Below are 27,083 nucleotides of genomic sequence, written 5' to 3'. Positions count from 1 at the left end.
ATTTTGAATAGATTGGAATTAGGTGCTTATATATGATTTCTCTTGGCACTTATATTCCTAATTAAGAATCAAAAACCTGGTGTCTCCTGTTACAGTTGCAGGTAATACTGTGATGGTGAACCTGCTCTTTTGGTTACACAGTCTGACAGTGGCTAGACACCACCAGCCTGTGCTATTGGAGCACCTTCCTGATTGCTTCCTTTGCCTGACCTCATTCACCCCACAAAAGGATTAAATGTTTAATCTAAGAAACCCAGCCCTTTGTTCCACTCACCGCCACAGTCTGGGGTCATGACATTTTTTTCTATTTCTGCCAGGAAATGCTTTCCTTGTGTGTCTTGTAGATTACTGTATTAAATGGTATGCAGATAGCACGAATTTTGCTGGCTCTCATTAACCTTTGAGGCTCTTTACAAGTAATTTTCTAGTCCCATATGCCAGAAGAGATAAAAGGTGCTCTCAGTGGTACTGTGTAAGCACTGAACTGCATTATCAAGTGAAACACAAGGTAGAAGAGATCCTGGGTCGAGGTGCCAGCCTTTCTCTCAGAACAGATTAGTCAAAAACCCCCACAGCTCTCGCACATCAGAAGACACTATCCAAAAAATAAGGTATGACCCACTAGAAACTGAACACATAGAAACATGCAAAGGCTTTCTTCTGCATGTATCCTAGGAAGAGAGTAGGACATCAAGTGCCTTGGAGCCGTATAGTATTTGGGAATTTTTTAGGTGAAAACTGTCTAATATCTGGAGAAGCAGATCTCAGCAGAATGTGCAGTTACACCAGCTCTCCCTGTTCTCCTAATCCTTCAGATAGAGAGGAACCTGGTACAATTCCCTGCAAATTCCAGCTGCCACAACTGGGGATGGTTGGAACATGAGGGATTTTGGACATGTCACCAGTCACATAGATTGTATAGATTTAAGTTTCATTTTCTCCCAGAAAAATATCTTAGAGTTTCTCAATCACTGCTACTTTTTTTACCAAAGCAGAATATTGCCAGAAATTGAAATGCAAAGCAGAAATACAAATAAAGCAAACTAATTTTTAAAATTCCAGACAAAAAAAATTGATCCCCGAGAAAGCAGAGTGTGTGTGTCAGTGTGAAAACCAGTGCTCTTTTCTTTAAAAACTATAATTTTTATACAGATATAAAATAAATTTTACAGCATAGATATAAAATAAAATTTACACAATCTCTACTGCATGTCAAAATAAGAGTATGTTTTTATACAAATCTCTGTTGTCCGCCACCACCATTAGACATTCAACAGCACTTTTAGAATCTTAACTTAATATCGGTAGTGAATCATAAATTTTAAAGTAAGTCTGCTTTGAACGTTGATAAAAGGAGTGCTGAAGCATTGCAAAATGTGTGCAGATCCTTGTTTACATTGGTTTTCAGAAAAAGCAATAAAAAATGAACAGCTGATGTTTAGTGAATTAAATGTTACACACAAGTGGGGGTATAATAAGTGATTCTGTCACCTTGGGTAGAGCCAAGTTAGCTTATACCAGTTGAGAATTCAGATAATAATAATTATATCTCACAAAGAAAGAGTCACTCCTATTTTTTTCCCTACCAGTCTAGAAATGCCTCCTTCTAGATCTTTCCTAGTTTGAAAGATATATTTCCTATTTTTTTCCTAATAAGAGCCACATTTCAATAAAAAATACAGTAACATTACTGAGTTAGAAGATAATAAAATGCATAAATCTCATATTTCCCCCCCCCCCACCAAATATGCAGATGCACAGTGAAAGTCTCTAGTATACCCAGGTCCTTTTTTTGAGGCAGACTTTTTCACTAAACCTCCTCTCTCCCAAAGGCAGCATCTGCTGTCACTCTGCTGTAGAGATGTGAGATTTCTGCCTGTGATCTGCTGCAGCAAAGAGCCTTCATCGCCTGTGATGTGCCACTCAGCTGCTCAGGAGCTCTGAGAAGGCTCCTGAGAAGGAAATTCCCTTTGCTGGCTCTAAGACATCATGTCTACACAAGACACAACCATTTCTGTAAGGCTGATTATTTCTGCCATGAGAAAATGACTTCACTCCCACACTGGGTTTGGTTGGAAACTTCGTGATCATGGCCAAAGGGGCAGAGCCCTTTCCTTAATCTCTCCCTAAAGAGAAATCCCAAATGGCTCCATTGATCTGGTCTCTTTGTTCTTATTTTAACATTATTACTAATGGCTAAAACAACCCAATGCAGCTGAGAGAAACTTTGCTGGTGGTTACTTTAATGGTGGACTTCAGCCTAGGCAGGGCAGTCATTTGGAAATCAGGCTTCTTCTAGAAGAAGTTACCTAAAATCTTAGGCAAAATGGAAATTTTGCCATTAATATAAATTATTGAGAAGGGTGAGATTTTCCTCTGAATCTCAGTTAGTAGGGAGAATTTCCTCTTAATCTCTTCACCCTTTTGAACAAAAGCCTGAGAGAAAAGGGATTTAGGAGCATTGGGTTGAATTTTCATAGCAATTTCTGAGCACATATTAGAGGATATAAAGTCAGTCAAGTTTGCTGCCAATGTTGCTTTCTAGGGAAACTTTGGATGAAGAAAAATTTTTGAGCAAGTGCTCAAAGCACTTTAGTTTGCTTGGAAATCTGTAGGACATAGAGATGTAACCCCTCTGACTGTGAAAGTGAGCAGTAGTACCTCAGAGGAGTATTTTCTGTTTATAATACAATTAGTATTATACACATATAATACAATTTTTTTCAATTTCATTCTGTCCTTATGGGTAATTTCCCACTGTCTGACACCACAGTGAATGGTTTAACCCCAGCTGGCAGCCAAACCCCACAGAGCTGCTCGCTCACCCCAGCCCCAGTGGGATGGGGGACAAAATCGGATGAGTAACAGTGAGAAATCTTGTGTGCTGATATAAAGACAGCTTAATAGGGCAGAAAAGGAAGAAAACAATAATAATACTAATAATTACAATAATAAAAGGATTGAACTACACAAGTGATGCTCAGTGCAACTGCTCACCCCTTGCTGACCACAGCCAGGTCCGAAGCAGTGTCCCCCAGCCAGCTTTCCCTCCCTGTTCATGTGCTGAGTGTATGGTCTGGAAAATCCCTCTGGCCACTTGTTCTCAGCTGTCCTGGCTGTGTCCCCTCCCAGCTCCCTGTGTCCCCCCAGCCTCCTCACTGGCAGAGCATGAGAAGCTGAGAAATCTTTCACTTAGTAGAAGCACTTCTTAGCAAAAACTGGAAACATCAGTGTGTTACCAACATCATTCTGATCCTAAATTCAAAATACAGCACTGTAGCAGCCAGGAAGAAGAAAATTAACTCCATCCCAGCTGAAACGTGGAAATCACACTTCTCTAATATTTTTTTTTCAGCTTTAAGAGCATTCAAATGAGGTGTTGCAGCATGAAAACCATGAACCCGGCCCAAAAATGTTGTTAATGTTAGCTTACACCCTTATTATGGCAACCAGACCCTTGAGACAGAATTTCCTCCTTGTCAACTCCTTATTCCTACTCACCCTCTTTCCTGGCCAACAGAGAGATAACCCACAGGGTATGGGAACGTGTTAAAAACACTGAATGGAAAACAAAATGTTGCTTCCCAGAAAAACACCACAGAAATTTAGGTGTAAGGGTCTCACATGAGAATATTATTCTGCAACTGACACGATTTCCTCTGAGGATTTTTTTAAGGAGCCTCAAGATTTTACTGAACCTTCCACCATGTATGACATTAAGCCTACCCCCTTTGGATTTTTTAACAAACTCTTCAGCTTCTTTTACCTCAGGGAAGCATTTGAGAGGACTGTACTCTCCTCTGATGCAACAAAAACAAGCTACATTAAATATACCATCCTCCACAGGAGTGTCACAGGATGCTGTTCAATTGATCACAATAAAATTAGTGTCATTGATTCAGAAAAGTTAAAAGCAGCAGCCTACCTACCTATCCATCAGGCTGTAATCACCACTGCAAGCTGGCATTGGTACAGGAAATTAAAGGACATAAGAAACAGCTTTGGTTTAAATAACACAGGCTGGGAATGCCAGAGAGCTGTAACTGAGGGGCATAATTACAAAATGTTCTGTCTCAAGAGTTTAATCTAGGCAAGCCAAGCAACCTGCTGATCCAGGCTACAGTGGCCAATGGGGTCGGGCAATGAAGGAAGATTTGTAAAACATCCATGCGCTGGATTGTAACATCCAGATCCTGAAAATGCAGGGAGGGTTTTCCATGTGCTACCAGGAGTCAACATCAATGACATCTGTGAGGTGAAGGCTGCACTTTCCTTGGGTTTAGGTTACAAAGGGACACTCTGGCTTGCTCACTACAGAAGCAGTGAAGCACATACCACAGACAGAGGAAAAATTAAAAATCCAAACCCCTATTTTGGTAAGAGTCCCTTAATGTTCCTGCTTAGGTCACGCCTTAAGCCTAAGAATGCAGAAATCGAGCTGAAAGGTTTATAGCTGATGTCTTTGACACATGCTAATTCCTGGGGAATGGAAATCACTCTGGTGGTTGAAAATGGAACCCCCAAGGTGGGGTTTGAAAGCCTGGAAGCCTTTGAAGGACAGACAATGCCCATGGCCTCCATGGCTGGTTGATGTGCACAGTAGAGTCTTCCTCAACCTGCCTCATCCTGCTAAAGTCCACAGACCACAAAAGAGAGGCTTAGATTTCCTTTAGACCACAGACCTGAGTATTTTTCCCTGCACTTTGAATATTTTCTCCTTTCCCTGGACTCTGAGGGAGGAGACAGCAGTCAAAATAGAAGATCATACTGTGGGGAACAAAGATCCTTAGACTAACATTTGCGCTTAACGCAAAAAAATGAAATTACCCATTCTAAAACAGAAAAATATTTTTAAAAAATGAATGTTGTAAGGGTAACTGGGCATGTAGGAGAAAGGGTCCAAAAGCCAGCAGCACCTCAGGCAAAGCCATTGATGTCAGTGGGTGCTTGATGTGCTGGAAAGTCACAGGTTTTTTTTCTTCCCCTGCTCTTTCTTGTTTTGTAATATTAAAGACTAATCATGGTTAGAGTGTCTGACTTACAATTCCCCACTAATTACCATCTAAAAGCCAAAATCTGACTTGCAGTGCCATGCTTTGTCTTGGATAGGTCTGACCAGGAGCTCCCAGCAGCTCTCACTCCAAGCATCCAAATGGACAGAGAGAACACGAAGGACATTTTTAAAAGCAAGGGAAGGGGTGCCAATTGTCTGAAATGATGGAAGTGCAAGCAAATGGAACCATACGCTGCTGGGAAATGGAGGGGGAAAAAAAGCGATGATGACAAAGAAGAGAAGAAATGCTCAGAATAAAGAGCCACATCAACCAAGAGTTGAAACTGGAGGAGAAAAGAGAGGGAGGTGCCCATGAGCAGGCTTGCTCACAGGCTCAGAGCATCCACTGACCTGTGCATGCTGCTGACTCGAACCTAGGAAAAGCTTGAGCCTCCCCCACTGGCTGCTCGCTCAGGCAGATGGAGAAGCCGTGGGTTCAGCCCATGAGCAGAGAGGGGAACAACTCCCTCTCCTGCAACCTGCCTTCCTCAGGCTCCACACTGCAGCCAGGCAAGCAAGATCTTATTTCTTCTGACTCAATCCAGTGGCCAGACACCGGAGCTTCTGTCTAACCCACCAAACAAAATGTAGGGCAATAATTTATCATCATAAACATAACAGTAGATTACTGCCTAATGAAGGCTGTAGACTCTAGTAAGTCTGCTCCTCTCATGTGGCTGATGAGCTTATTACAGCTTTGACTAAGAGGTAATATTACCCCTCCTTAAGAATTGAGTGGATTTGGATTTAATCCCTACTGCTGCTGTTTGACCAGAGACATGATCTTCCAAACACACCACTGATCCCTAGGAATGGGGACTGTTATTATTGTTCCTAAACCTGTATAATTCCTCAAGTCATGCCCATGGCCCCTGTAGCACCTTTGAGGTGCCATACTTGCTTCCTGTTTGTTTAACATACTCAAGCAAGAGGTTTTCTCACCATGAGCAGATAATTTTTATTCTCCTGTCACTGTAACCAGCTCAGAGTAAATGGAAAATCTTATGTGATTTACATCAGGATTTAGGTAAATTCATTTAAGGTGTACTGCATAGCCTGAAGGTTTGAAACAAATGCACTAGTATTGCTTGATAATCTGGGATGTAATTACATTTTTAGCTCTAGTAGTTTTAAAAACACAGTTATTGCCAAAATACCCTTGCTTTGGTGGCATTTTAAGAGGACACATTTGGAAATTGTGTCCCCTTCTTCACTCAAGCAAACTTTACAGACTCTCTTACCTGTCATGCCAGCTGTACCACATCAGGCTGCATTTGGTGAGGGTAATGCACACAACAATCCCATTAGGCATATGCCAAAGCTCCCAGTATCCCATTTCCTGGAATGGACCCATTCTGCAGCAAGTTAAACACTGGCAGACCATGACCTGCCTGACAAAGCTGGGTAGTCCTGACATGACTTGCAAACAGGGCTTTCTCCTGAACTGAAGATTTTCCCTCTTCTCCAAAATTATTTCTTGTTTCTATTGTACTCTGTTCCTTGTAAGCACAAAACAAATTCTTGCCATACATCAAGGGGGAAAATGCAGTTGGATAAACAAAGTGAAAAGTTCTGTCTGATTAAAGAAGAAAAGTCAAACAGGTGTTGCTGTTGCTCCCCAGGAGTGTCTATGTGCAACAGCTCCCCCCCACTCATCCACAGACTGCACCTCTGAAATGCCAAACCTCCAAGCCAAAAGAGCTCTTCTCACCCTATTTATCCAGCATCCAGCACAATATGGCCTGAATCTAGGCTGTCTTATGGAAAATAATTAATAACAACAGCAACAACAACAGCAATAATAATAATAACACAGATGTAAGTTAAGGCAGCTTAGAGCTGCAATAGTCCTAATTGCCAGCAGCAGAATAACAGAGTCAGCTGTGTGCCCTTTCCCCTGGTGCAGCTCCCCAGTTTCTGGTGCAGCTGGGGCTGTGCTGCTGGATGCTGTTGGACATGTTCTGGCAGACACACATTTTTCCAGGCTCTCCCTGCCAAGTTCTGGGTGAGAGCTGCAGTAGCACTGGTGAGCAGCTCTCCTCCTCAGCACGGAGCATGTTTCTTCTCTACCCTTCAGGGGTGTGATAAGCCTTTACAAGGGGCTTTAAATCACTGCGTGGAGGATGCATAAAGGCAAAGGAATGTTACTACAGCTCAGAGAGATCAAAGTGCTGCATCGCCGCACGTGTAATGAGCGCGCTGACAGGAGGGTGGATGTGGAGAAACTGCCACAAAAACACTGCTTTTGGTGCTCATGGAGACTATGCAAACAGGCATCTGATGCAATTTTACATGTGGGTATTAATTACCTTAGTAAAATACCACAACACAGAAGAAAACAAAAGGGTGTTCGTTGGGTTTTTTGTTTTTGGTTTTTTTTTTTTTTTTCTGATAATGCCTCAGAAAGAGTTAGGACTGACACAAAGACTTTGAGGAGCACTACAGTACATGGTCATTCTTTCATCTCTTATTTGCAGTGAGCTCAGTGATAGAATTTACCAAACCACAGAGAATCTTGCCCCACAGTGTACGTTATTTTAATGTATCCTGTTAAGAAAAATCAAGGTCATAGTAAGACTAAAGGTAGCTAAAGTTTCTATAGCAACAATTACTAGGATGCAGTTGCCAAAGGTGTTTTCTTGTTGTTCCTGAAGTAGATTTACTGGCTGCTTTTTCCTTCCTGTTCACTAGTCTTTTTTGGTAATATCAGTGCAGACATGATGCAAATGTGCTTTCATTGTCAGGATGATTTTGTAGACTATTCCTGCCCATGAGCTGAATACACAGGACTTATAGTGTGTAAGGGGAAAAAAAAAAAAATAAACAGTCTGATCCAAAGGGGGCACAACTGACTTAAAACATGTACACTTTTCTGAAAAGCTAGCTCCTTTTTTAAATTGCAAATGAAAAAGTGAAAAGAAAGAATTTAAGTTTCTCTTTTGTGTCTGTTTGTTTACTTTGTACATTGACAGCATCTTGTCTCTTTCTCCTAATGGACAAATTTCCTTGCTGTTTCTATTGCTCAACCAAATCTTCAGACAGGAGGGGAAATAAAAACAGCAGCCTAAACACAGCAGACAAAACATCCCTGTGAAATTACAGCAGGGTGAAAATTAAAATGCTTTAGAGCTGAAATGTACCTTCCTTTCTCACAGACAGATAATTCCACGCTGCTGCAGCCCCCATAAAAGTCTTTATTCTGTGGAGAAGCAGGGGACCCTGCAGTGCTGGTCACCTCACCAGAGTGAGTGGTTAAATGTCACCAGGAAGGGACAAGCTGGAATTGCACGGGAGGGTTGGTGTGGCCTGACAGGGATGAGTTCCACCCTGGGAATCTGCTCTGGTGGTGGTGTGCTCCAGCAGGATGCCTCCTTGGATCTGAAGGTGGGACCAGGAGGGCAGACATATAGGATGTGAGAGAGATAAAAATATATATAAAGAGATATATTGAAAAAAAAATATATAAAGAGATATATGAGAGAGATATAAAATATATATATATTTTATAGGAAGTATGTGGTGGTGCCTACTGTTACCTGCTGCTCTGCAGCCTTCACAAATCATGCTCCACTTGATGCCAGGACTAGATTTCACTGAGGAAAGAGCAGTTTCCACCTTCTGCTCCCATCTAAGATCACCCAAATATTTAACCATTTTACTGGGTCTTTACTGCACCTTCCTTGAGGTGGAAACAAGGTGTTCAACATTGGATAAGATATATACTGGGGATTAAATTGAAAAGCAAATTTATACAATTTGTAATCCTTTTTTTTTTTAAATCAGACTATCTGAGCTTCCTCCATTTATTTTAAACAAATAAAATAGAAGATGCTGAAATTGCAAAGAGAAACAATTTCTCTGTATATCCCAGTGCAGCAACATTCAAAAGAACTACTAAATTTAACCTCCAAATGCATCTAAAAACATCAACAACTGCAAATGCACTACTTTTATTTTTTTTATTTGTTTTTTTGTCAAGAGGGCCTTACTGTTAGCACTGCTCCCAGTCTGACCAATCTCTGACACACAGAGCAAAGCATTTTTCTATCAGTGTAGTTTTCTGAATGTGCTTGCTGTGAAACACCAAGCAGGTGTCACTTTGAGCCAAAGAATATCTTTGATCACAAACATCTGATTTTCTCTTTTCTCCAGAAGTTACTTCTTGTTTCTATTGTACTCTGTTCCTTGTAAGCACAAAACAAATTCTTGCAGTACATCAAGGGGGGAAATGCAGTCAGAAAAACAAAATGAAAAGCAACAAAAAAGTTCTGTTTGATTAAAGGAAGAAAAGTCAGATTTCAGCGTTCAGGAAGGTTTCTGAGGCATCACATGGGAAACCCCACAGACAGATTTGCCCTTGTGCACCTAAGAAATTTGCCATCTCCCTGACCTTGATTCCTACCATGTCTCTGCAGCATGGTTTTTAAAGTAGATTCTTGAAGTTGCTTGAGCATATCTAGAAATGCAAATAAATGTGTTTTTTTCCTGCCTCTCTGCCAGGTCAAGTACTAGAGACATGTTTGCTGCAGCTGAGTGACATCCATCTATTCAAATCCCTTCTGAACTGGAATCAATATTACCTAGATCCATTACCTCCTGCTTTATTGGCAGCTTGGGTGCTTGTTCAGAAAACAGTCCCTCCTAGTAATGTAATAAAGCCCCCACCTTGGAGATAATTAGATTGCCTGTGATATAGAATCCACTGATGATCATTTCCCTGCTGATTTTGGCTTGCTACTCCAGCTCAGGTTGCAGTCTCCATCACTACACGCTCCTACATTAGACCACTTGAGTCTCATCACCTAACAATTGCCATAGCAGATTTATTTGGATTTTTTTTTAACTCTTCCATAATAACAGCAACCAGACAAACCTCAGAGTGTCATTAACATGCTTTTAAAAATGCACTGAAATGGCTTTTTCAATTACCTCAAGATTTAATATCCTGGCCACAACACAGATATCCCTCACTCTAACAACAAATCCTTCCAGGAGAGAACACATGACACCGCCCTTCCCTGAATTTCCTTTGGGTCCTCACTGTGACCCAGAGGCTGATGAATTCAAACTGTGAGCAAAAGCACATTCCACAAATGCTGTGAACACTCAGACACGGCCTTGCCAGCTCTCTTTCCTTACCACACCTTCCTGATGCCTTGATGGGTTCCCACTGCAAGAGTCCTCGCTTGTCATGAATTTCATTACTAATAAATGAGGGAACCACAACCTCATGCATCTACTTCCTCTGAAGTCCCCTCTCTTGCTCCTATGGTGAAACCTGCCCCAGAAGGTCCCAAGCATGCAGATTTTGGTTTACTGTTGACCACTCTTGCTCTTGGCTTCAATCACTGAAGGGTGAGAGAAAACAAATCTACTCGTTCGATACGTCAGCCTGTAAATGATGCTCTCCCTGTCCCAACAGGTGGGAATACACGACTTTGCACATCCCCCGGGGCCTGAGGATCATTTTTCTAATTATCTTCAAGCCTTTAAACAACAGCAGTGGATGACTAGCAGCAGCTCTGTGCAATGTATAGCAGATGAGACAACACTTGCTAATCCTGAGCTAAAAAAACCCAGCGTAAGTAGGAATATTTATCACCCATTTTTAGGCATTTAAACTCAAACCTTACCCAGTGGTATTAAATACTTAACTAAAACAGCAAAAGGCTGAAGAAGAAAGAAACAAGGCATAAAGGCAAAGTCGGTTTCCCTTGATGTCACAAACACTGACAGTTTTGATGTATTTATCAAAACGAGTACAAGAACACTCAGTTTGAAGGTGTAATTTTTGTCCTCTTATACTCAAGAGCTGCAAGTTCTCCCCTGGCTATTTCAGGCTGTAACTCTCTCGTGGGCATAGTGCCTCCACCAGAGGTTTTCTCCAATCATGGCTTTTTGCTGACACGCTGCAATTCATTAACTTTTCGGGGGAGGAAAGAGGGTGGGTTTGCTCATTTGCCTTGCTACAAACTAACCCTTAAATCCACACAGGCTGCCAATATATAAACACTCCACGGATATTGGATTGGTATTTAACTTCCCACCAGCTGAACAATTCCAAAGCAGCAGCAATCAACTCTTTCAGCATTGCCCATGAGCAGCCACGGCTCAGGTCATCAGCGAGAACAATGAATATTCCATGACACACAAAATATTGTTGGCTATGCAGAGCACTTGTTTTTCCCAATATTGGTTTTCAAAGGCTGAGGTTCTCCAGCACAATGGAGATTGCCAGATCCTGGGATTCCCGGGAAACATCCCAATAGTCTTGGAGTTCTGCCTGAGCCTGGATAAACACAATGTATTACAATCAACAAAGGCCTTAATTAATGGATGCTGACATTGTACCTCCTGAGGAACAAACAAAGGGGAAAGCATGGGCATCCTCTGCCCAAGGATCTTGGAGTCTAACTCAGGCTGGCAACACGGATCAGACACACCAGGCCTGCAGAGGGAAGGCTGACACTGAGCTTTCCCTTTGTCTCATGTCAATACAGATACAGGCAGTGGCAGCAGAAAGCAAAACAACCCTCCCTGGGACCTGAGGGCTTTTCTTGCCTTTTTGTCCACAAGTAAGTTCAGATTTTATCTTCCCTTCATCTCCCTGCACACACAGGCTTTTTTTTTTTTTTTTTTTGTTTCTCATTAAATCATTAAATTCCTCCTAAATTAAACCTTTTTTTTTCTTTCAATCTTCCACATTTGGTTCTACCAGCTCAGAACACCTTCCTTCAGAATTAGATCATCTCACCTCCCCCCTTGGCCTAAGACACCCACCTCCCTGGTTCAAGTGCTCTCATATATTTGGCTCAGAAGCTCCTCTGTCCCACTACTCCAAGGTGTTTGCCACCTCTTCCTACAACTCCTAACAGCCTGCAGTCTTTGCATGGCTGATCATTTCCTCTGACCACAGAAGATCCCATCTCTTTCCATTCTGTCTGAACTCTTCCACTTCCATCAAGATCATGAGAAGCTGTCAAATAAAATCACACACTCTGACAGTGCACTTGGACCCTGGGGATGGGATGCAGGAGGAACCACTGGCATCTATAGATGGCAGGGATATGAATAAAGTCCTTTATGCAGAGGATGTTAGTACACCCCTGGATTGCTTCACTGTACAATGAGAAAATGAAATACATACAGTCCATAAGCAAATCAAGTGCAAATGTAGATCACAATTCAACCCTGAATACCTTCCCACTTCCAAAACATGCTATTTTTGGGACATTTGTTGATTTGTTTACCTTCCTTTGCCAAAAGCCAGGAATTCATCATCAGTTTAAATCCCTCCAGGTGTTCTGTTTCATTTCCATTAAAATACTCTCCACTCAGTCAAAATTTTACTTAGTTTACACTATTTTTTACTGAGAAATTCAAATGTATTGAAAAAGAACTGTAATAAGGCCCCTAAAGATTTTAAACCCGAGGAAGTGACACATAGAAACTTCTCCCTGCAGTTGAGAAAATTGTATTACTATGCACAATATTGTCATTATCCTCTCTACTATTATGCCTAGACCCAAGGAAGTTGAAATAGCTACTTCATGCTGGTGAAAAGTGGACAGACCTAGAGGAAAATGCAGTAATAAATAATAATAATAATAATAACGGCAACAAAACTAGACCAGAATTGAAGATATTTTTAAAGCACTTACCCAGCATCACTGCTGTTGCCACATAGTAACACATCTTCTGTACCGTTTTTTATGAAATAGTTCACTGCAACAGAAATAGAGAAATGCTTTTTAATAAACACATTCCAGGAATGACAACATTCAAAAATATCGTCCACCAACCAGCATATTCAATTGGGACAGCAACTGAGAGGTGAATGGCAGGCTTTTGCTTTGTTTTGCTAATTTTAACTTCTATAAATTGGAAAAATAAATCTATTTTTTTCAAATCTCTGCAAGTACTTGCTGTGTGTATTCCAAATCTGACCTGTTGAATAAGGTGACGATGGGCTGTGGGCAATGTTTTTAGGAAATTCTGTTGAGCCATGTCTCTCTGTTAAAACCAAGGACATTGTTACTAAATTCTGTAAATGTAATGAAACCAACCCATATGCCTGTAACTTTTAGTCTCTACACTGATGAGACACATATTAATTGAAGTTTGTGGCAGAAATTACTGACTCATAGGTTAGAAATGTAACCAGATATAACTCAGAATGTAATAATATTAACAAAGCAGCCCACTCCCTCAGTCTGGTGGATTCTGCTCAGCATGGGAAACACACAGCATAAAGCAAAAGAAACAAAAATGCACCCTGTTAAAGATCAAACAAACAAGGAAGTATTCACAAAGACAAATATTTATCACTGTCATCATCTGTAATGGCAATGGAGAGAGACAGAATCTTCTCAAGGGAGCCTCAGAAGAGCAAGCTAAATTTAAGTGCTGTGGATCATTCCCAGGTTGACTATCAATAAGGCTTAAGGAAATTAGCATCTCCAGGCTAATGAGAGACTTTGCATACACACTTCTTCTCTCCCCAGCCAACCCAGTCTAACATGCAGAGTAACAGAACAGGAGGCCAATCTCTTCTCAAAAGGATAAGCAAAATCAGTGTTCCGGAGGGAGCATGAAGAAAAGATGTTCTAAGGAGCATTTCTAAAACCTGGATGGTGGCAGGGAAGAACAGATAAAAGCACTGCTCTAGAAACATAAAAAAAAGCAAAACAGAGGTGTGCAGGTCACTGAGGAGGGGTAAATAATCTGGTGTGCTTTGCTGTAGCAGAGAGGATGTGATCCCCTCTTGGCCAAGAAATGATGGTGGCAGCCTTGCCTGGTAAGGCTTTGTGAGCAGAGGGGCCTCTGCAGATGCTGCTCACAAGAGGTTCCCCATTCCAGGCTAACCCTCTGTTGTGAAATGTTTTAAAAATCAAGAGTGACAGCTTATCCAGGCGGGCTATGCAGAGAATGCTCAGTGGCTCAACCACTGAACAGATGTGCTGTGGCTTTCTCAGTAAGCTGCGAGCAGTGGAAAAGCCCTGCTCTGCTGCATGCCAAGAGGGAATTACTGCCCAGGAGCTTGTGGTTACAGGGGCACGTGATGGTGTTCACAAGTTATCAGAGCACAGATCCTGCTCAGATTGGGTGCTTTTCCACTTTGACTTCCACTTGGTCACGTGGGCTTTCTACAGAAACACCTTGTGTGACAGCAGCACTCGGGACTGGGTATGGTTGAGGATTGGTGGTCAATCACCACTAAACAGGGAAAGATGCCACGTCTGCATCACCTTTCACCCTCCAGTTCTGCCAGGCAAGGACTTGTGCTTTTCTCAGGACAGGTGGCATCTTATATGGGATGCACAGAGTCAGTGACACAAACACACCAGACCACTTTCTCTCTGAGCTAGATTGTCTTTAAGGTCCTATGTAACACAAACCATTGTATGATTCTATGATTCCAGGTTTGATTGAAATTCTGGAGCACAGTGTTTGTTGAAAACCAGAACAACACCTCTCGGTCAGCCAAATCAGAAGATGAGAACAGAGTCTGAGCACAAGATTAAGGAGGACAAGGTTTCTCTGTGTGTGAACAAGAAATCTGAAATCTTGAGAGCAAACAAAATACTGTTGTCTGCTGTTGACTTAAGCATTTACATTTCTAAAACAAGCAGCAAGGCAGGTGCCAAAGAGCCCCATGAGATGCAGGCTGAGGAACTGGTGTGTAGGTGCTGCTGGGAGGGCACACCTTCACCATGGGGTCTGTGCAAGGGAGTGCCACCGCCGCTGTGACAAACCTCAGGCTGAGGAAGAGGCGAGCTCCCGATTCCCCACTGATAAATGAAAGGGGGATTAGAGCTTTACACCCAAGGAGACAAATTGCTGTATTATCAAAAATGTGCACAACAATCAATCTTTGCTTCAAAGCCCGTTGGTTTGGGTTTCAATCAAGCCTGCTGGGCAATCAGAGAGCTGCAAGAAGCAAACAGGCATCACTCTTGTTTAAAGAATGAGCACCCTTGGTACCATATTGACCCATGGCCTCAGCTTCCCATCAGTTAACTCTAACGTGGGCAAAGAACTAGGAACTCCTTTTTCATGCAGAGCAGGATTTTCTCTCTGAAAACTGCTCAAACTGAGCAATGCTGCATGAAAACACAGTAATTTTTCATTGCCTTGGAAGATTGCAATTAATTTTTGTTTTGTTTTTCACTGAAAAATATCAGCTTGTGAGTAGGGAAAAAAATAGGAAAACAAATATGGAAAATAAAACTGAAAACCTCTATTTTAGGTACTTACTTTTGAGGTTTTTTCTTATTTTTTTTAAGTAAAATTAAGCCACAACCATTATATTTGTAGCACCTGTGTGTGTGTACATAAACTTTATGCAATGTGCCATCCTTTCCAAAGGTAATGCTAATTTACTTTTTTTTTTTTTACCAGCTTTACTAAAATGTAGGTGGCACAGTCATAGGGCACATGTTGCTTTTTTGGAAATTTTTCTACAGGAATTTCCAGAGTAAGGTAACTACCTGGTCATATTGAAAGAAGTAAAAATGGTCGGAATAACAAGGTCTTCTTCAAGTCCATGTTCTGCCTACTGCACTTCTCAAAGCAAATAATAATGGCCATAATTTTGAAGTCACTATATGCAAGTGGGTAAAACCACAAATTTTCCATGTCTATTCTTGCAATATCTTCCTCCCAAAGTAATTTCCTCATCATTTTGTCTGTTTCATTCTACACTTTTTCTGATTTCTCAATATCCTTCTGCATTGCTCCCTCCCACACATGGTGATTCTAACAGAGTTAACCTTCACAATGTCTCCACTTGTCAAATTAACAGGGAGGGAAAAAAAAAAGCAAACTTCTTAAAAAAAAAATTATTACAATTAAAAATATGCTCCAGCTTGTGCTTTCCACACCTTTATCATACAACTGAGCAGAAAGCCAGCTGGGTACATAGACTGCAGAGTAGAAACCTTCCTCATTTCTGTGTGAAGGAAAGGAAGTTTTTCTCATTCAGAAAACTGAAAAAGGTTTGGAGTCAGCTTAGAAAACACAGCTTTCTGCCTCCAGTTTCTGCTCCTCCTTTGAAGGCCCTCCTGAAATGTTATTTTGACTCATCTTACAACAAATTAATTCCAGTTAAAACCACCACAACAACCCTATATATTATCACACTTGCATAAAGAGCAACATTCAAATATCATTAGTCACTGCCCAGAGAAGAGTCCTCTGGCTGACTTTCTAACAAAAACTTCAGAGAGGTGTTTGTTATCTCAGACTATTTATTGCAGCCACACGGGCACTCACTGCTTGGAGACTTTCTCCCAGTGCTGGGGCTGGCACAGAGCACTGACAGCCACCCAATGTCCCCATTCCAAATTTAAAATGCAGTTCAGAAAGCTCCATCTCCTTACAGTTGTGATACGTGGCATGGAGAGGAAATAGACAACACCCCCTCCTCGCCCTTTCGCCCGCTGGCGCAAACGCGCTTTGCCTCCTGGTAATACACGATAATTAAAACGAATCCTCGCTGCACTTGCTGTGTGCACACTGTGTCACACACGGCGAAGCCTCTAATAAATGAAATTGAGTTTGAAGATGAAAAACATGCCTCACAAAAGCCATGGAGCAGGCTGTATTAAGGGTGTTATTAGGAGAGAATGCTTGGGGAAAAAATGGAACTGCCGGTTAGTTCTTCCCAGCTAAAAGGGGTTGTAAATAATTATAATAATCAGTTACTCTCCTGTTGCTCAGCCCCTGACAGGAGATCTGGGTCTCTTTTGCTGTCCCCTGGCATTTGCTGCTGCTGACCCTTCTGCTGAGTTTCAGAGGCTCTTGGGTGCTCTCCTGTCCTTCCTTCCCCTCCTCCCTCTTTCCCTGGGAAATCTCTTCCAGCCCAGCTCTCTGATGCCTCCATACCACATTTGGAAGTACATTTCCAAAACTTCAGTTCAAAAAGGAACAGGAGGACTTATGGCCAAGATGGTTGGGTGGGTAGAGGGAGCAGAGATCAAGGGGACAACTTTATGTACAGCACTGGCAACTGCACGACTTTGTGGTAAACACAAAGAATTTTGTGGAATTCTGGGCATGAGTTGTCCTGCAGGAGATATGGAGGGGCTGGGAGGAGGTTGTAGAAAACCATACAACCAGGTGGTGAGAGGAAAGTGGTCTCCTTCAGTTTGAGTAGGCTCCTGTTAGTGCTTCTCCCCACTCTCCAGACGAGTCAAAGAAACAATTTCCCTGCCAGGCTCAGCAGTCGCCACAGCACAGAAAATGTCTCCAATTTTGATAGTAGAGCTTTTTCCCCCCTTTGTGAAAAAGCCACTAAAAATATCCATCAAGCCCTCTTGAGCTAGATGGCTCCCGTGCACTAGGAAGAGGCTCTGAAAGCCTCAGAGATCCACAGTACCTGGTTTGTGCTGCTCACATGGTCTGAGGGAACAAAAAGCACATCAGGAGAGGAGGAAAAGCACATCAGGAGCTTTTGGAGGTGTGCACTAGGGGAGAGCAGAGAATTTAGATGCTCTCAAATTGGCTTCAGGACCTTGTCAAGCCCAGGAGCATCCCCAGGAAGACAAGACAGGAGACAATGACTAGCAATAAACACATATGTTGGCTTTTAAACATCTTCAAATAACCTCCTTCTATGCCTCTGTGCCTCACCAGTCACTCAGATCCCCACTCTTAGGGCTGTAGGGTGCATAGCATGAAACTAAAAGCACATTTAGTGCCACTTGTTTAGACACATGCTCCACATGAATAGGCAGCAAAGTGCTGAAGTGGGCTCTCTGGAAGTTTTGTAGAGGTTTTGTGTTTTGTGGAATTTTTTCATATGTTTCGCACAAAAGAATTAAAATCAAAAGCCGCTACAGAGATCAAATGCATTTGTGATTACAGACAGATGATGGAAAAATAGAAAAAAAAAAACCCAACTTCTGCACTTACTGTGATAAAGAAAACAAATAAATTGGATCAAAAAATGGCTGGGAGACAGAAAACATAGGTTAAGATGAAAAGTCAGCATGCAGCATCTCTGTGGGCTAACAGAGGGCTGTACCTTCACTTCTTTGTTACATTTATAAGTACAAAGGAAAGAGAAGGTGAGCAGAGAGGTAACAACGTCTCCTATACACTGTATTTTCCAGGTAAATAAAGTCTGAGACATGGATTGAATGAGGAGCACTAGAGACACCCACTCCACTAAAAAAAGGAGTGGAGAAATGCAAAATGGAATATTAAGCTGTCAGAAAGTGAAGTAAAGCAGAGAAGGAGAAAATCTCACCTATTCATAACCTTGTCAGCCCTTAAATTTCCTGTATCAGATAAGAGAGATGGATTCTTATTTTGGTAGGGTTTCTTAGTCAACGCTTTTATGTAACAGGAAGCTGTGATCAGAGGAAAGTGTAATATTGGCATAGAGGAGGGCAAGGATGGAGCAATATGGACAAGGGGATCAAGTGCAGCCTCAGCCAATTTGCAGATGACACCAAGCTGGGTGGGAGTGCTGATCTCCTGGAGAGCAGGAAAAGTTTCTCTCTCTCTACAAATCCCTGACAGGAGCGTGCAGCCAGGTCAGGGTCAGTCTTGTCCCAGGGAAAAAGCTATGACAGGACTGGGAGAAATGACCTCAGGTTGCACATGAGGAGGTTTGGATTGGATATTAGGAAATATTTCCTCATGGGAAGGGTTATCAGGCCAGGGAGGTGGTGCAGGTGTTTAAAATATGTGTGGATGTGACACATCCACTTATTGGTTTATTGGTGGACTTGGCAGTGCTGGGGTAATGGTTGGTCTTGATGGTCTCAAGAAAGACCACTTTCAATGCTTTCAAAAGGGTACCTGCCAGACTGGAAAGTATTGAGAAGTAATGAGAATGACTGGGAAAATTTAGGAAGAGCAGCAATTGAAAAAATGGGCATCTTTTATCCTAGGAAAAAAGGTGACTATCACAGTAGAAAATAGCATGTATTCTGGAAAAAGAGAACAGTGAGCTTTGTGTGCTCCTAGTGACAAGAACATGATAACAATGCCATTTGCCTTAAGAAAATGGAAGGGGAAAAAGAAAAGAAGACTTTTCAAAACTAAAGGGAATATTCTTCACTATATTTCCCATTTGAACTGCTGAAGTTGCTGCTGTGGGCTGCCCCTGTGGACAAAACATTCAAAGAAAGATTTGTTGCCTGTGTAGATAAGGATATACTGAGTTACAACAGTTATTGTTAATAGAAAATGAGAAAAATATCTATACTTTGAGCTCTGCTAATCATTTTCTGGAGCAAATGGGACTGTTCAGTGGCACAGAGGGATGCTGCTCTAGGTTTGCCAAGGCCAGATTGAGCCTGGGAATTCCCATATTTTATCTCTACCTCACGTGGGGGAGTTCAGCACTGATGGAAATCATCAGGAGAAAATATATCTTTACTTATTCATTAAAAGCAGTGCAATAAGAGCAAGCAGCAATGCAATCTTTACTCTGCTCACTGTGCACCTGGGCTGAGTGCTCAGAGGAAAAAGCAGAAGATGCTCTTGCCTTTGCAATGAACTTTATCACAGAACCTGGAGCATGGAGCAGTCCATGGACAGACCTTAATGGGCACATAGAAAGTCCTTGTAAATGCACATCACTGTTCAAGCCAGGTGGTGTTTTAATTCTGTAGTTTATGAACAATTTGATGGTGCAGGGAAACTGAAAAGGTTTAGTCTGAATTTTCCATGGCAGCCCTTTCCTCAAGTAGATCTCTCCTTTCTATGAGCAGTGATGAGAACAAAAGGTGTAACTGAGGTAGAAATCCTCCTGATTCACAAAATATTTCAAATATTCACAATATAAGAACATCTTTTCACCACAAGGCTGAAAAAAATCTTATTGGATGGTCAGGAAGAGACTGTATTGGATTCAGCATTATCAATTCCTATGTTTTCCTGATCCTTGCACTTATGATGGGGTTTTCTTTTTCTATTTAGCTCAAAAAATTAAAGTGCACAGGTACAATTCCCATGTTAATAACACATCACAGCATTAAGTTTTGAGCATTGATGAAGCTATTTATCAAAATACCCACAGTACTTGAACAAAGCCACAATATTTACAGTTAGAGTAATGTCAATAAATTCCATGCTGACAAGCACCATCTGAAAGCCCAGAGAGGTTCCTTGTTTTAATCACTGGTTCATTCACAATCATACATAAAAAAACACCTATTCCAGTCCCAACTTGATTTATTGCTTCTCTCTTTCCTCCCACCTCCATAATTATTCATCAAACACTCACTGTCTTCTCTTACCACCTCAGACAACACCTCAAACACTTCAGCTCTCCCCAAACTGGCTACATTTATTATCTGACTTGGACAAAATTCTTTTCTCTACAATTCCCATACAGATTCAAAGTATCTGTTCCTAAAGCTCCATTTCAGTGTTTCTGGAAACAAAAATTATTCCACCAGGCAGAGATAACAATCAGGAATAGAGCTTAGAGAAGATACCCACAGCCTCATCTACATGCAGATGTACATTTCTATATATTCACACATCTATGCCTCAGCATCTGTTCCACACAAGCCTTTGATCCCTTCTCAAGTGCCCAATAGCATGATCTGGATGGGTATCCCCAAAACTTCACATACTCTATACATCTTCATAAATATAGAACCTGAAGCACCCCTAAGTCTTCTGGGTTTAACTGGAGGTGAAAAAAATATTATGTTAATCTTGATCTGGATTTTTTTCTTTTAAAAGTTGTTTTGTTTTTTTCCCCCAGATCACTGTTAACCACACAATTTGACTCCAGTAAAAGAGAAAAATCACTGCCATGAAATGAATGCCAGAAACTCCTCTAGAAGAAAAAAAATAACAACCCTGAGATACCTGTTTTAAGCTAAAAAAATAGTAGCTGATTCCTCCCACTAAAAGGCTCATAAAGCTTGAACATTCATTTATTTTACTTGTTAAATTTTTTTAATGTCAGTTGCTTGGACAAGACAATCTAACGGAAATTACAGGGTTGCTCTTTTTTACCTTAAAAGAGTCTGATTTTGAGAGGAAAACATATATAGAACAATTTAAAAACAAGACTCTTTCACAGTGTCTTAAACAAGATATTTAGTGTAAAGTTAGAGAAAATGCTGGGGTTCAAGTCTATCATTCCATAAGTGACTTTATATAATTTAATTATAGTTTTAAGGTTCTTCTCTGAAGCATTTTTTCTTATGCTTTCAGCCCTTACATTAAACCCTACTCAACAAAAGGACTCAGATTTCTACTTACTGACTAGTCAATAATCCATTTTCATAATGGAATACATAAATGTCATTAAAGATTCTAAAATCACGAGCTACATGAACCAACTACACGCAGTCCATTGGTACTTCTCTAAGCCAGTGACATATCTGACATCCTTTATCTTTTAATCCGTTCTAACTCGCACGTTCATGAAGCTTCACTTCATCAAAAACGTCTTTAATTTAAACACCACAACCCAAGACAGGCTTTCAAGACTCTTATTTGGAGCTGCTTTCCTAGAAATCTTTACAAGTATTGAAATTAGGCTTATGGTTTTTTAGTTGGTATTTCTAAACTATTAACTCTCCTAATGATAACCAACAGCACAATGACTTTGATATTGATATATTGATCTCATAATTTTCATAATGCTGTGGATGTAAACTATCATTATTTCCAACCTTTTTTCCTCCTGTATTTCATTTTTTATACACAATCACTGCTGCATCTAAAACTCCAGTCTTCCAGGTTTGTTATTATTAATGTCTAAAAATAATCCTCCTTGGGCGTATTGATCGCAATCTCTTACCAAATCTAGAACTGCAGGTAGGAAAATAATTACCTATCAGTAGTCACCATTTTCCCAGATGAATGATTGTAATTTTACCACTGGCACTTGACATGACAATTTTTTTAGCCTGATTTTATCTGATGCTCAGCTGTCTCTCATCCCACAATCCATTCATTCAAAGAGTAGTCGCACAGAGGAAACTGGGAGACCTGATGAGCTACTTCTCCCTTAATCTTAATTTTTCCCCTTCTCTAGGTTTTCAGTGGTAAGCATTACTCATTGGAGACAAAGCCAGAATGGAATAATTTTTTTCTGATAAGCCTTCCTCTTAGAGTTTCCTGTTTAAATTTTGAGCCATTTCAATGCGTAGAAAGAATATAAAAGTTCTCTAGTTCATGCTGAAGAGAGGTGCCCAGCTAAAGGCAGATTTTAGACCTGAATCTCCACTGTGAGTTGAGGAAAGACTAAAAATTGGTCTCATCTTACCATGGCTGCTGTGCCCAGTAATTAAGCTGAGACATCAGAAGCACCCACAATTATTTAGCAGAAGTTTCTTCCACAGATTTAAGCTTTTAATGACAATGCCTGGACACTTCCCTTCTTGATAGTCTAATCAGGAATATTTGCTCACACTTTTATATTCTAGGACTTTTTATTCTAGAGTTTAGTGAACATAAATAGGAGCCAGTTTGAATTTTCCCACTGGATCTCCCTCCATGCTTATAATTTTGCCTCTTTCTTCCCAAGTTACCTGGCACTTCCTCCAGCTGCAGAAGCCATTGAAATGATGGCAAGAACAAGCAAAATGTTGGGTGGACAGGCAGGAATTCCTCAAGGGATTTAGTGTGTGATCATCTCATGGCAGATGGAAGGGAAAACCCAACAATTCTCAACAACATTAGCAACCTTGCAATACAATATTGACAATATTTATAGAAAAAAGACTTTTCTTGAACACACTGGCAGAACAGGAAAGAACCCATGGGTATAGAGTATGGAGTTAAGGGAAGGAGTTCCAGAAATCTGGGGTTGTGGTTGTTATTTCCTCAGGGATAAACCAAAAATCAAGAGCTACCACATAACTCTGGTTAAGCCAGTGATGGCATAAAGTTTATAGACTGTATTTTTCCCTGTATATGAAACCAAAACAAAAGGATTGAGAAGACAGATGAGAAAAAAAATTTCCTGCCTGGAGGCTGAAAGCAGATAAGATAAGGAAAGATTACAGAACTTTGTCCAGATATGAAGTAAGTTTTGAATAAAAAAGTAGACCTGGAGCTATCCCAGGCCATCCCAGAGACACAACCAAAATGTCCCCTGTAGTAAATGCCCACAGCACACAGTTATCTCGAACTAAAAAGGGCTCTGAAAGACTCAAAACCAAGTTCTTATCTTCCTTCACACCTCCTGACTAAATCTCTCAACTATTTCCTCTGCAGCACCAAGCAATTCTTCCCTCTATTACCCTTTTAAGGTGTTTTACTGATTTCTGTTTTTTCATTCACGCAAAAAAATGGTTATAAGGCACAGGAGGAGGCTGATGCCATTTCAGAGGCTCCCTGCTGCCTTTTTAAATATTAAAATGTTCTTAAAGAATCCAAAGCAAATTTTTGCTCTTCAAGAAGAGCAGAACAGTCATATCACCCCATTTTAATTCTCTGTTTTGGTGTCCTGATGAACAGAATTAAGAATTTCTCCAATGTATTTTTCAGTGTTTTGCACTCCTTTATTTCTTTACATCCCTCTTTTTCTATAAAGTATTATTATGGATCTCTGACAGTACTTCAGGTTTCTGTTTTCTGGGTTTTTTAGATTAGTATCCCTGCTCCAAACTAAATGACTCAGCCACATTGGTTTTGAAATCTCCAAAGAGCTCTTGTAATTGTCTGTTCTCCATTCGAGTGAACTCTACTATCTCAACATGTTGGCCAATTTTCTTCTCTAGTTCTTCTTCAGAATAAACACTGGTGTGATTCTGTTTCTTAATACATTCCTCTTTTTATCTAATTTTGTCTACCTACACTTTAATCTAACTGTATGTATTGCTTAATTCCCTGCAGTACTTGAAATTCGGACTGTTATTAAATTGTGGTCAGTGCCTCTCCTTTAAACGGTCACTTCATTTCACCATAATACTTAAGCAAAATGAAATACAAAGCACTATCCCATCTAGTCACAAAATGAGCCAGTCCTTCTATTTCTGAATCACTTTAGTGCAATAGGGGATGCTAAATGAAAATCCTACTTAATACTGTTCTCTCTTGCCTAATAGCTAAGCCTCCTTCTTCAGCATTTTGAGGTAGGCTTCATTATTCTTATTCAGAGGTCACTACTTCTTTCTTATAAATCTACTATTCTTCTAGGTGTTCAGGGGCCTGCTGCATTGCCTCAACATTTTCACAGTTTTAATGATTTCTGTCTATCCAAAGTAAGTGACAACTGTTTGCCATAATGCACCATGTCTTTATCTTCAGATATTATGAAAATACTAATTAATATTATTATTATTAATTCCTAGTAATACCAAGTGTCAAAATTTAATTCACTTTAATCCATTATCTCACCAAGTTGGTTATCTTTGTAATAGGCAAATCTCCTCTAGTGATAGCATGTATATTTTCATGACCCTATTAACCATTGCTGGATGTCCTATATGGATTTCTGGGAGTGTCTGCCCTCCTCCCCATAACAGGACTACATAAATAAACTTGCTCATGGTATGCTGGAGCAGCTGTACAATTCCTCACATTTAAAGCAATGCTGCAGCTGGCCCTGACATTTTCTGTATGTTAACAAACTATCCTGTAGCACATTTACCCTATTTCCATTTCCAGAGAGCCAGACTGTCTTCACGGCCCCATTTCTTCCTTTCACCTTTCTTGCAGGGCTTTATGCTTCCAGCCATCACTGTTTTATCCCTCAATGCCTCTGTGAGAGAGGGAAAGCAGCTCCTCACACAGCTCTCAGTTATCTGTGGGTAGAGGAGCCCTGAGGTGCCTTAATCCAGCACAGGTGCACAAATATCTTTATTAGTTCCTCACTGGAAGCAGGGGTAGCATGGATGGGATAACACTTCAGCAGGTTCCACACCATCCAACAGTATTCCAAGAGCTTTTTCCCCTTTCAGCTGATAAGGGGCTCTGATACAGGGGCATGGAGAGGACACATAAGCTGATGGTCAGGACCAGTTCCAAAGATGACCCTCACTCACCTGTCCTTCCTTAACGCTGCATCGACCACATCATGCCCTAAAGACACCCATGGTGAGCTTTCTATTCCTTGAAGGAAACCTCCTTAACACCACTGCTTCCAGGGTTCTCAGAGCACAGGGAGAGGAACTGAGCAGAAAGGCCAGAAGTCGCCAGTGGAGAATGGAGGGACTGCCCTTGGCCAAATCCCTGCCTTGGGTCAAGCCAGGCAACTCCCACGAGTCAGATTTGGGAGTTTTAAAATGCAGGTGGCTGGAAATGTAGGACTGTAGGGTCCACAGAGTCAGAGCAGAGCTACCCCATGATAGTATGACACTGCCTCTCAACCAAAACTCCAGTTAATGGGTTGACGAAGGGGTTAATTTTTCTCCTTAAAATAAATAAAATACAAAAGGTCATTGGTCATGAGTTTGTACAGGATGGCCTGACCCAAATAATGAGTTAGGCTCAAACAGCAAAAGATTTCCTTAAAAAAATTCTCTTGGGGTTTTCAGATTAATAAAGACTGAATTGCTTTGCTTTACTTTTGAATTTTTTTAAGGCCAGTAACTCAAATATTGAAGTTTTTCTAGAAAATGCAAGAGCTATAAACTGTCTTCAGAGAAACAACATGCAAACCAAACCCACACACACACGGTTGAAATTTTCATGTGATTGCTCAATTCCAAAAAACAGAGCTTTAAAAATATATAAGATCCCCTAAACAGGTGAAAATCAACAGTGAGGCAGCTAGGACTTCAGAGGAAAGCACCAGAAGTATTTTCAGCATGAACTGTGAAGGCACCATAGAGATTCAGAGAAAGGTACCTAGGTCTTTCAAAACCACATTGACATCATGATGAGCCAGTAGTCACATTTTGCTGATTCATGTACAGATCTTCATCAATATAATTTAATTTAAAAAAAAAACAAAGCAAAACAAAAAACCCATCACAAAAAAAAACAAAACAAAACAAAACAAAAACCACCAAACAAACAAAAAACCCAACAAAACAAAACAAAAAAACACCTCAGAACAAACAAACAAACAAAAACTCCAAACCTCAAATGACTAGGAACTGGATTAGAGGGCAAAGAGGAGCTTACCTGGATCACTAAGAAATTCCTCTGAGTTGTTCCACGTCCTGCCATCCAAGTACAAGGAGCCATTGGTGAAGTTAAACATGGTGTAATCCCTGACACATTTGTGTCTCAGGTTGCCCATGAAGAGCTGGAGGCCTATGAGGGCAAAGACACTCAAGCAGAAAACGGTCAGGATCATCACATCTGCAAGTTTCTTAACAGACTGGATAAGTGCCCCTACAATGGTCTTCAGTCCTAGGGAGATAAAAGCCAACAGTTTATAGACTGAGAGACTGAAATGTGTCTGCAGACAGCTGCTTTTCATGATGAAAATCTCCATGGAAAGGGAAATCTGTAGGGCTTTGAGTATGTGTTTGTAAATGGACATCAGAAACGAGAGACAAGTGATCACTATGAATGTCTAGTTTGGCCTGCTTTTGGACAAAAGTTCTGGAATTGCCCAAACACTGATTTAAAAATGAAGGAGAAGAACTGGATGGAGGGACAGTGAGATATGAAACTATCCATGGATAAAGGAAATATGGAATGTTTTATATTTTCATGGAGCTGCAGTAAAGGCGATAAAGCCTAAATCCCATTGAATTTTGAGAACGTGAATTGCTTTTAAATCTCTCAGGTGATTCTGATAACTTTATCCCTCACATAAACAGATGAAGATGTATGGAAATGCTGTTTATCCCCTGATAATTTTACATATTTTAGTGCCAAATCCAACATGTTGTCCTCATATGAATAATTCCTCGGCCTTCAATTAATTTGCTTAAGACAACAAGAATTTGGGATTAGGAAAAAGCCAAATACAGGCAATCAAATAAATGCAGTGGAAATTATTTGAGTAAAACAACCTGAGGCTCCAACACTACCTGGGCAAAGTTAATAGTTTTATAGTATGCTGCCAAAGTAGATAAATAATCCCATTGCATAACACCAAAGGCTTGGGTTACACAAATTAGCTTCTCTTCTATTATTTCACCCT

The 27,083-nt window shown here is 40.7% G+C and overlaps 1 protein-coding gene and 1 non-coding gene across 2 annotated transcripts in view; both read right to left on the bottom strand.

The window, feature by feature from the left end:
* LOC128805975 (sodium channel protein type 5 subunit alpha-like) overlaps nt 1–27,083 on the bottom strand; it is a 207,134-nt gene that overhangs the window by 119,049 nt on the left and 61,002 nt on the right. Inside the window, exons 7-8 of the mRNA XM_053975044.1 lie at nt 26,111–26,341; nt 12,715–12,778 (exon numbers count right to left, since the gene is read on the bottom strand). Of these exons, the coding sequence (XP_053831019.1) occupies nt 12,715–12,778; nt 26,111–26,341 (295 nt within the window). The remainder of the gene's footprint in view (nt 1–12,714; nt 12,779–26,110; nt 26,342–27,083) is intronic.
* On the bottom strand, nt 15,337–15,454 carry LOC128820388 (U6atac minor spliceosomal RNA). The gene has a single exon (XR_008440890.1). It is a non-coding gene; the product is annotated as a U6atac minor spliceosomal RNA (small nuclear RNA).

Source organism: Vidua macroura, chromosome 1, assembly GCF_024509145.1.
Source record: "Vidua macroura isolate BioBank_ID:100142 chromosome 1, ASM2450914v1, whole genome shotgun sequence".
Classification (NCBI taxonomy): domain Eukaryota; kingdom Metazoa; phylum Chordata; class Aves; order Passeriformes; family Viduidae; genus Vidua; species Vidua macroura.
Note: the sequence above shows the minus strand (reverse complement) of the source record. Positions and strands in the feature narration are given on the sequence as shown.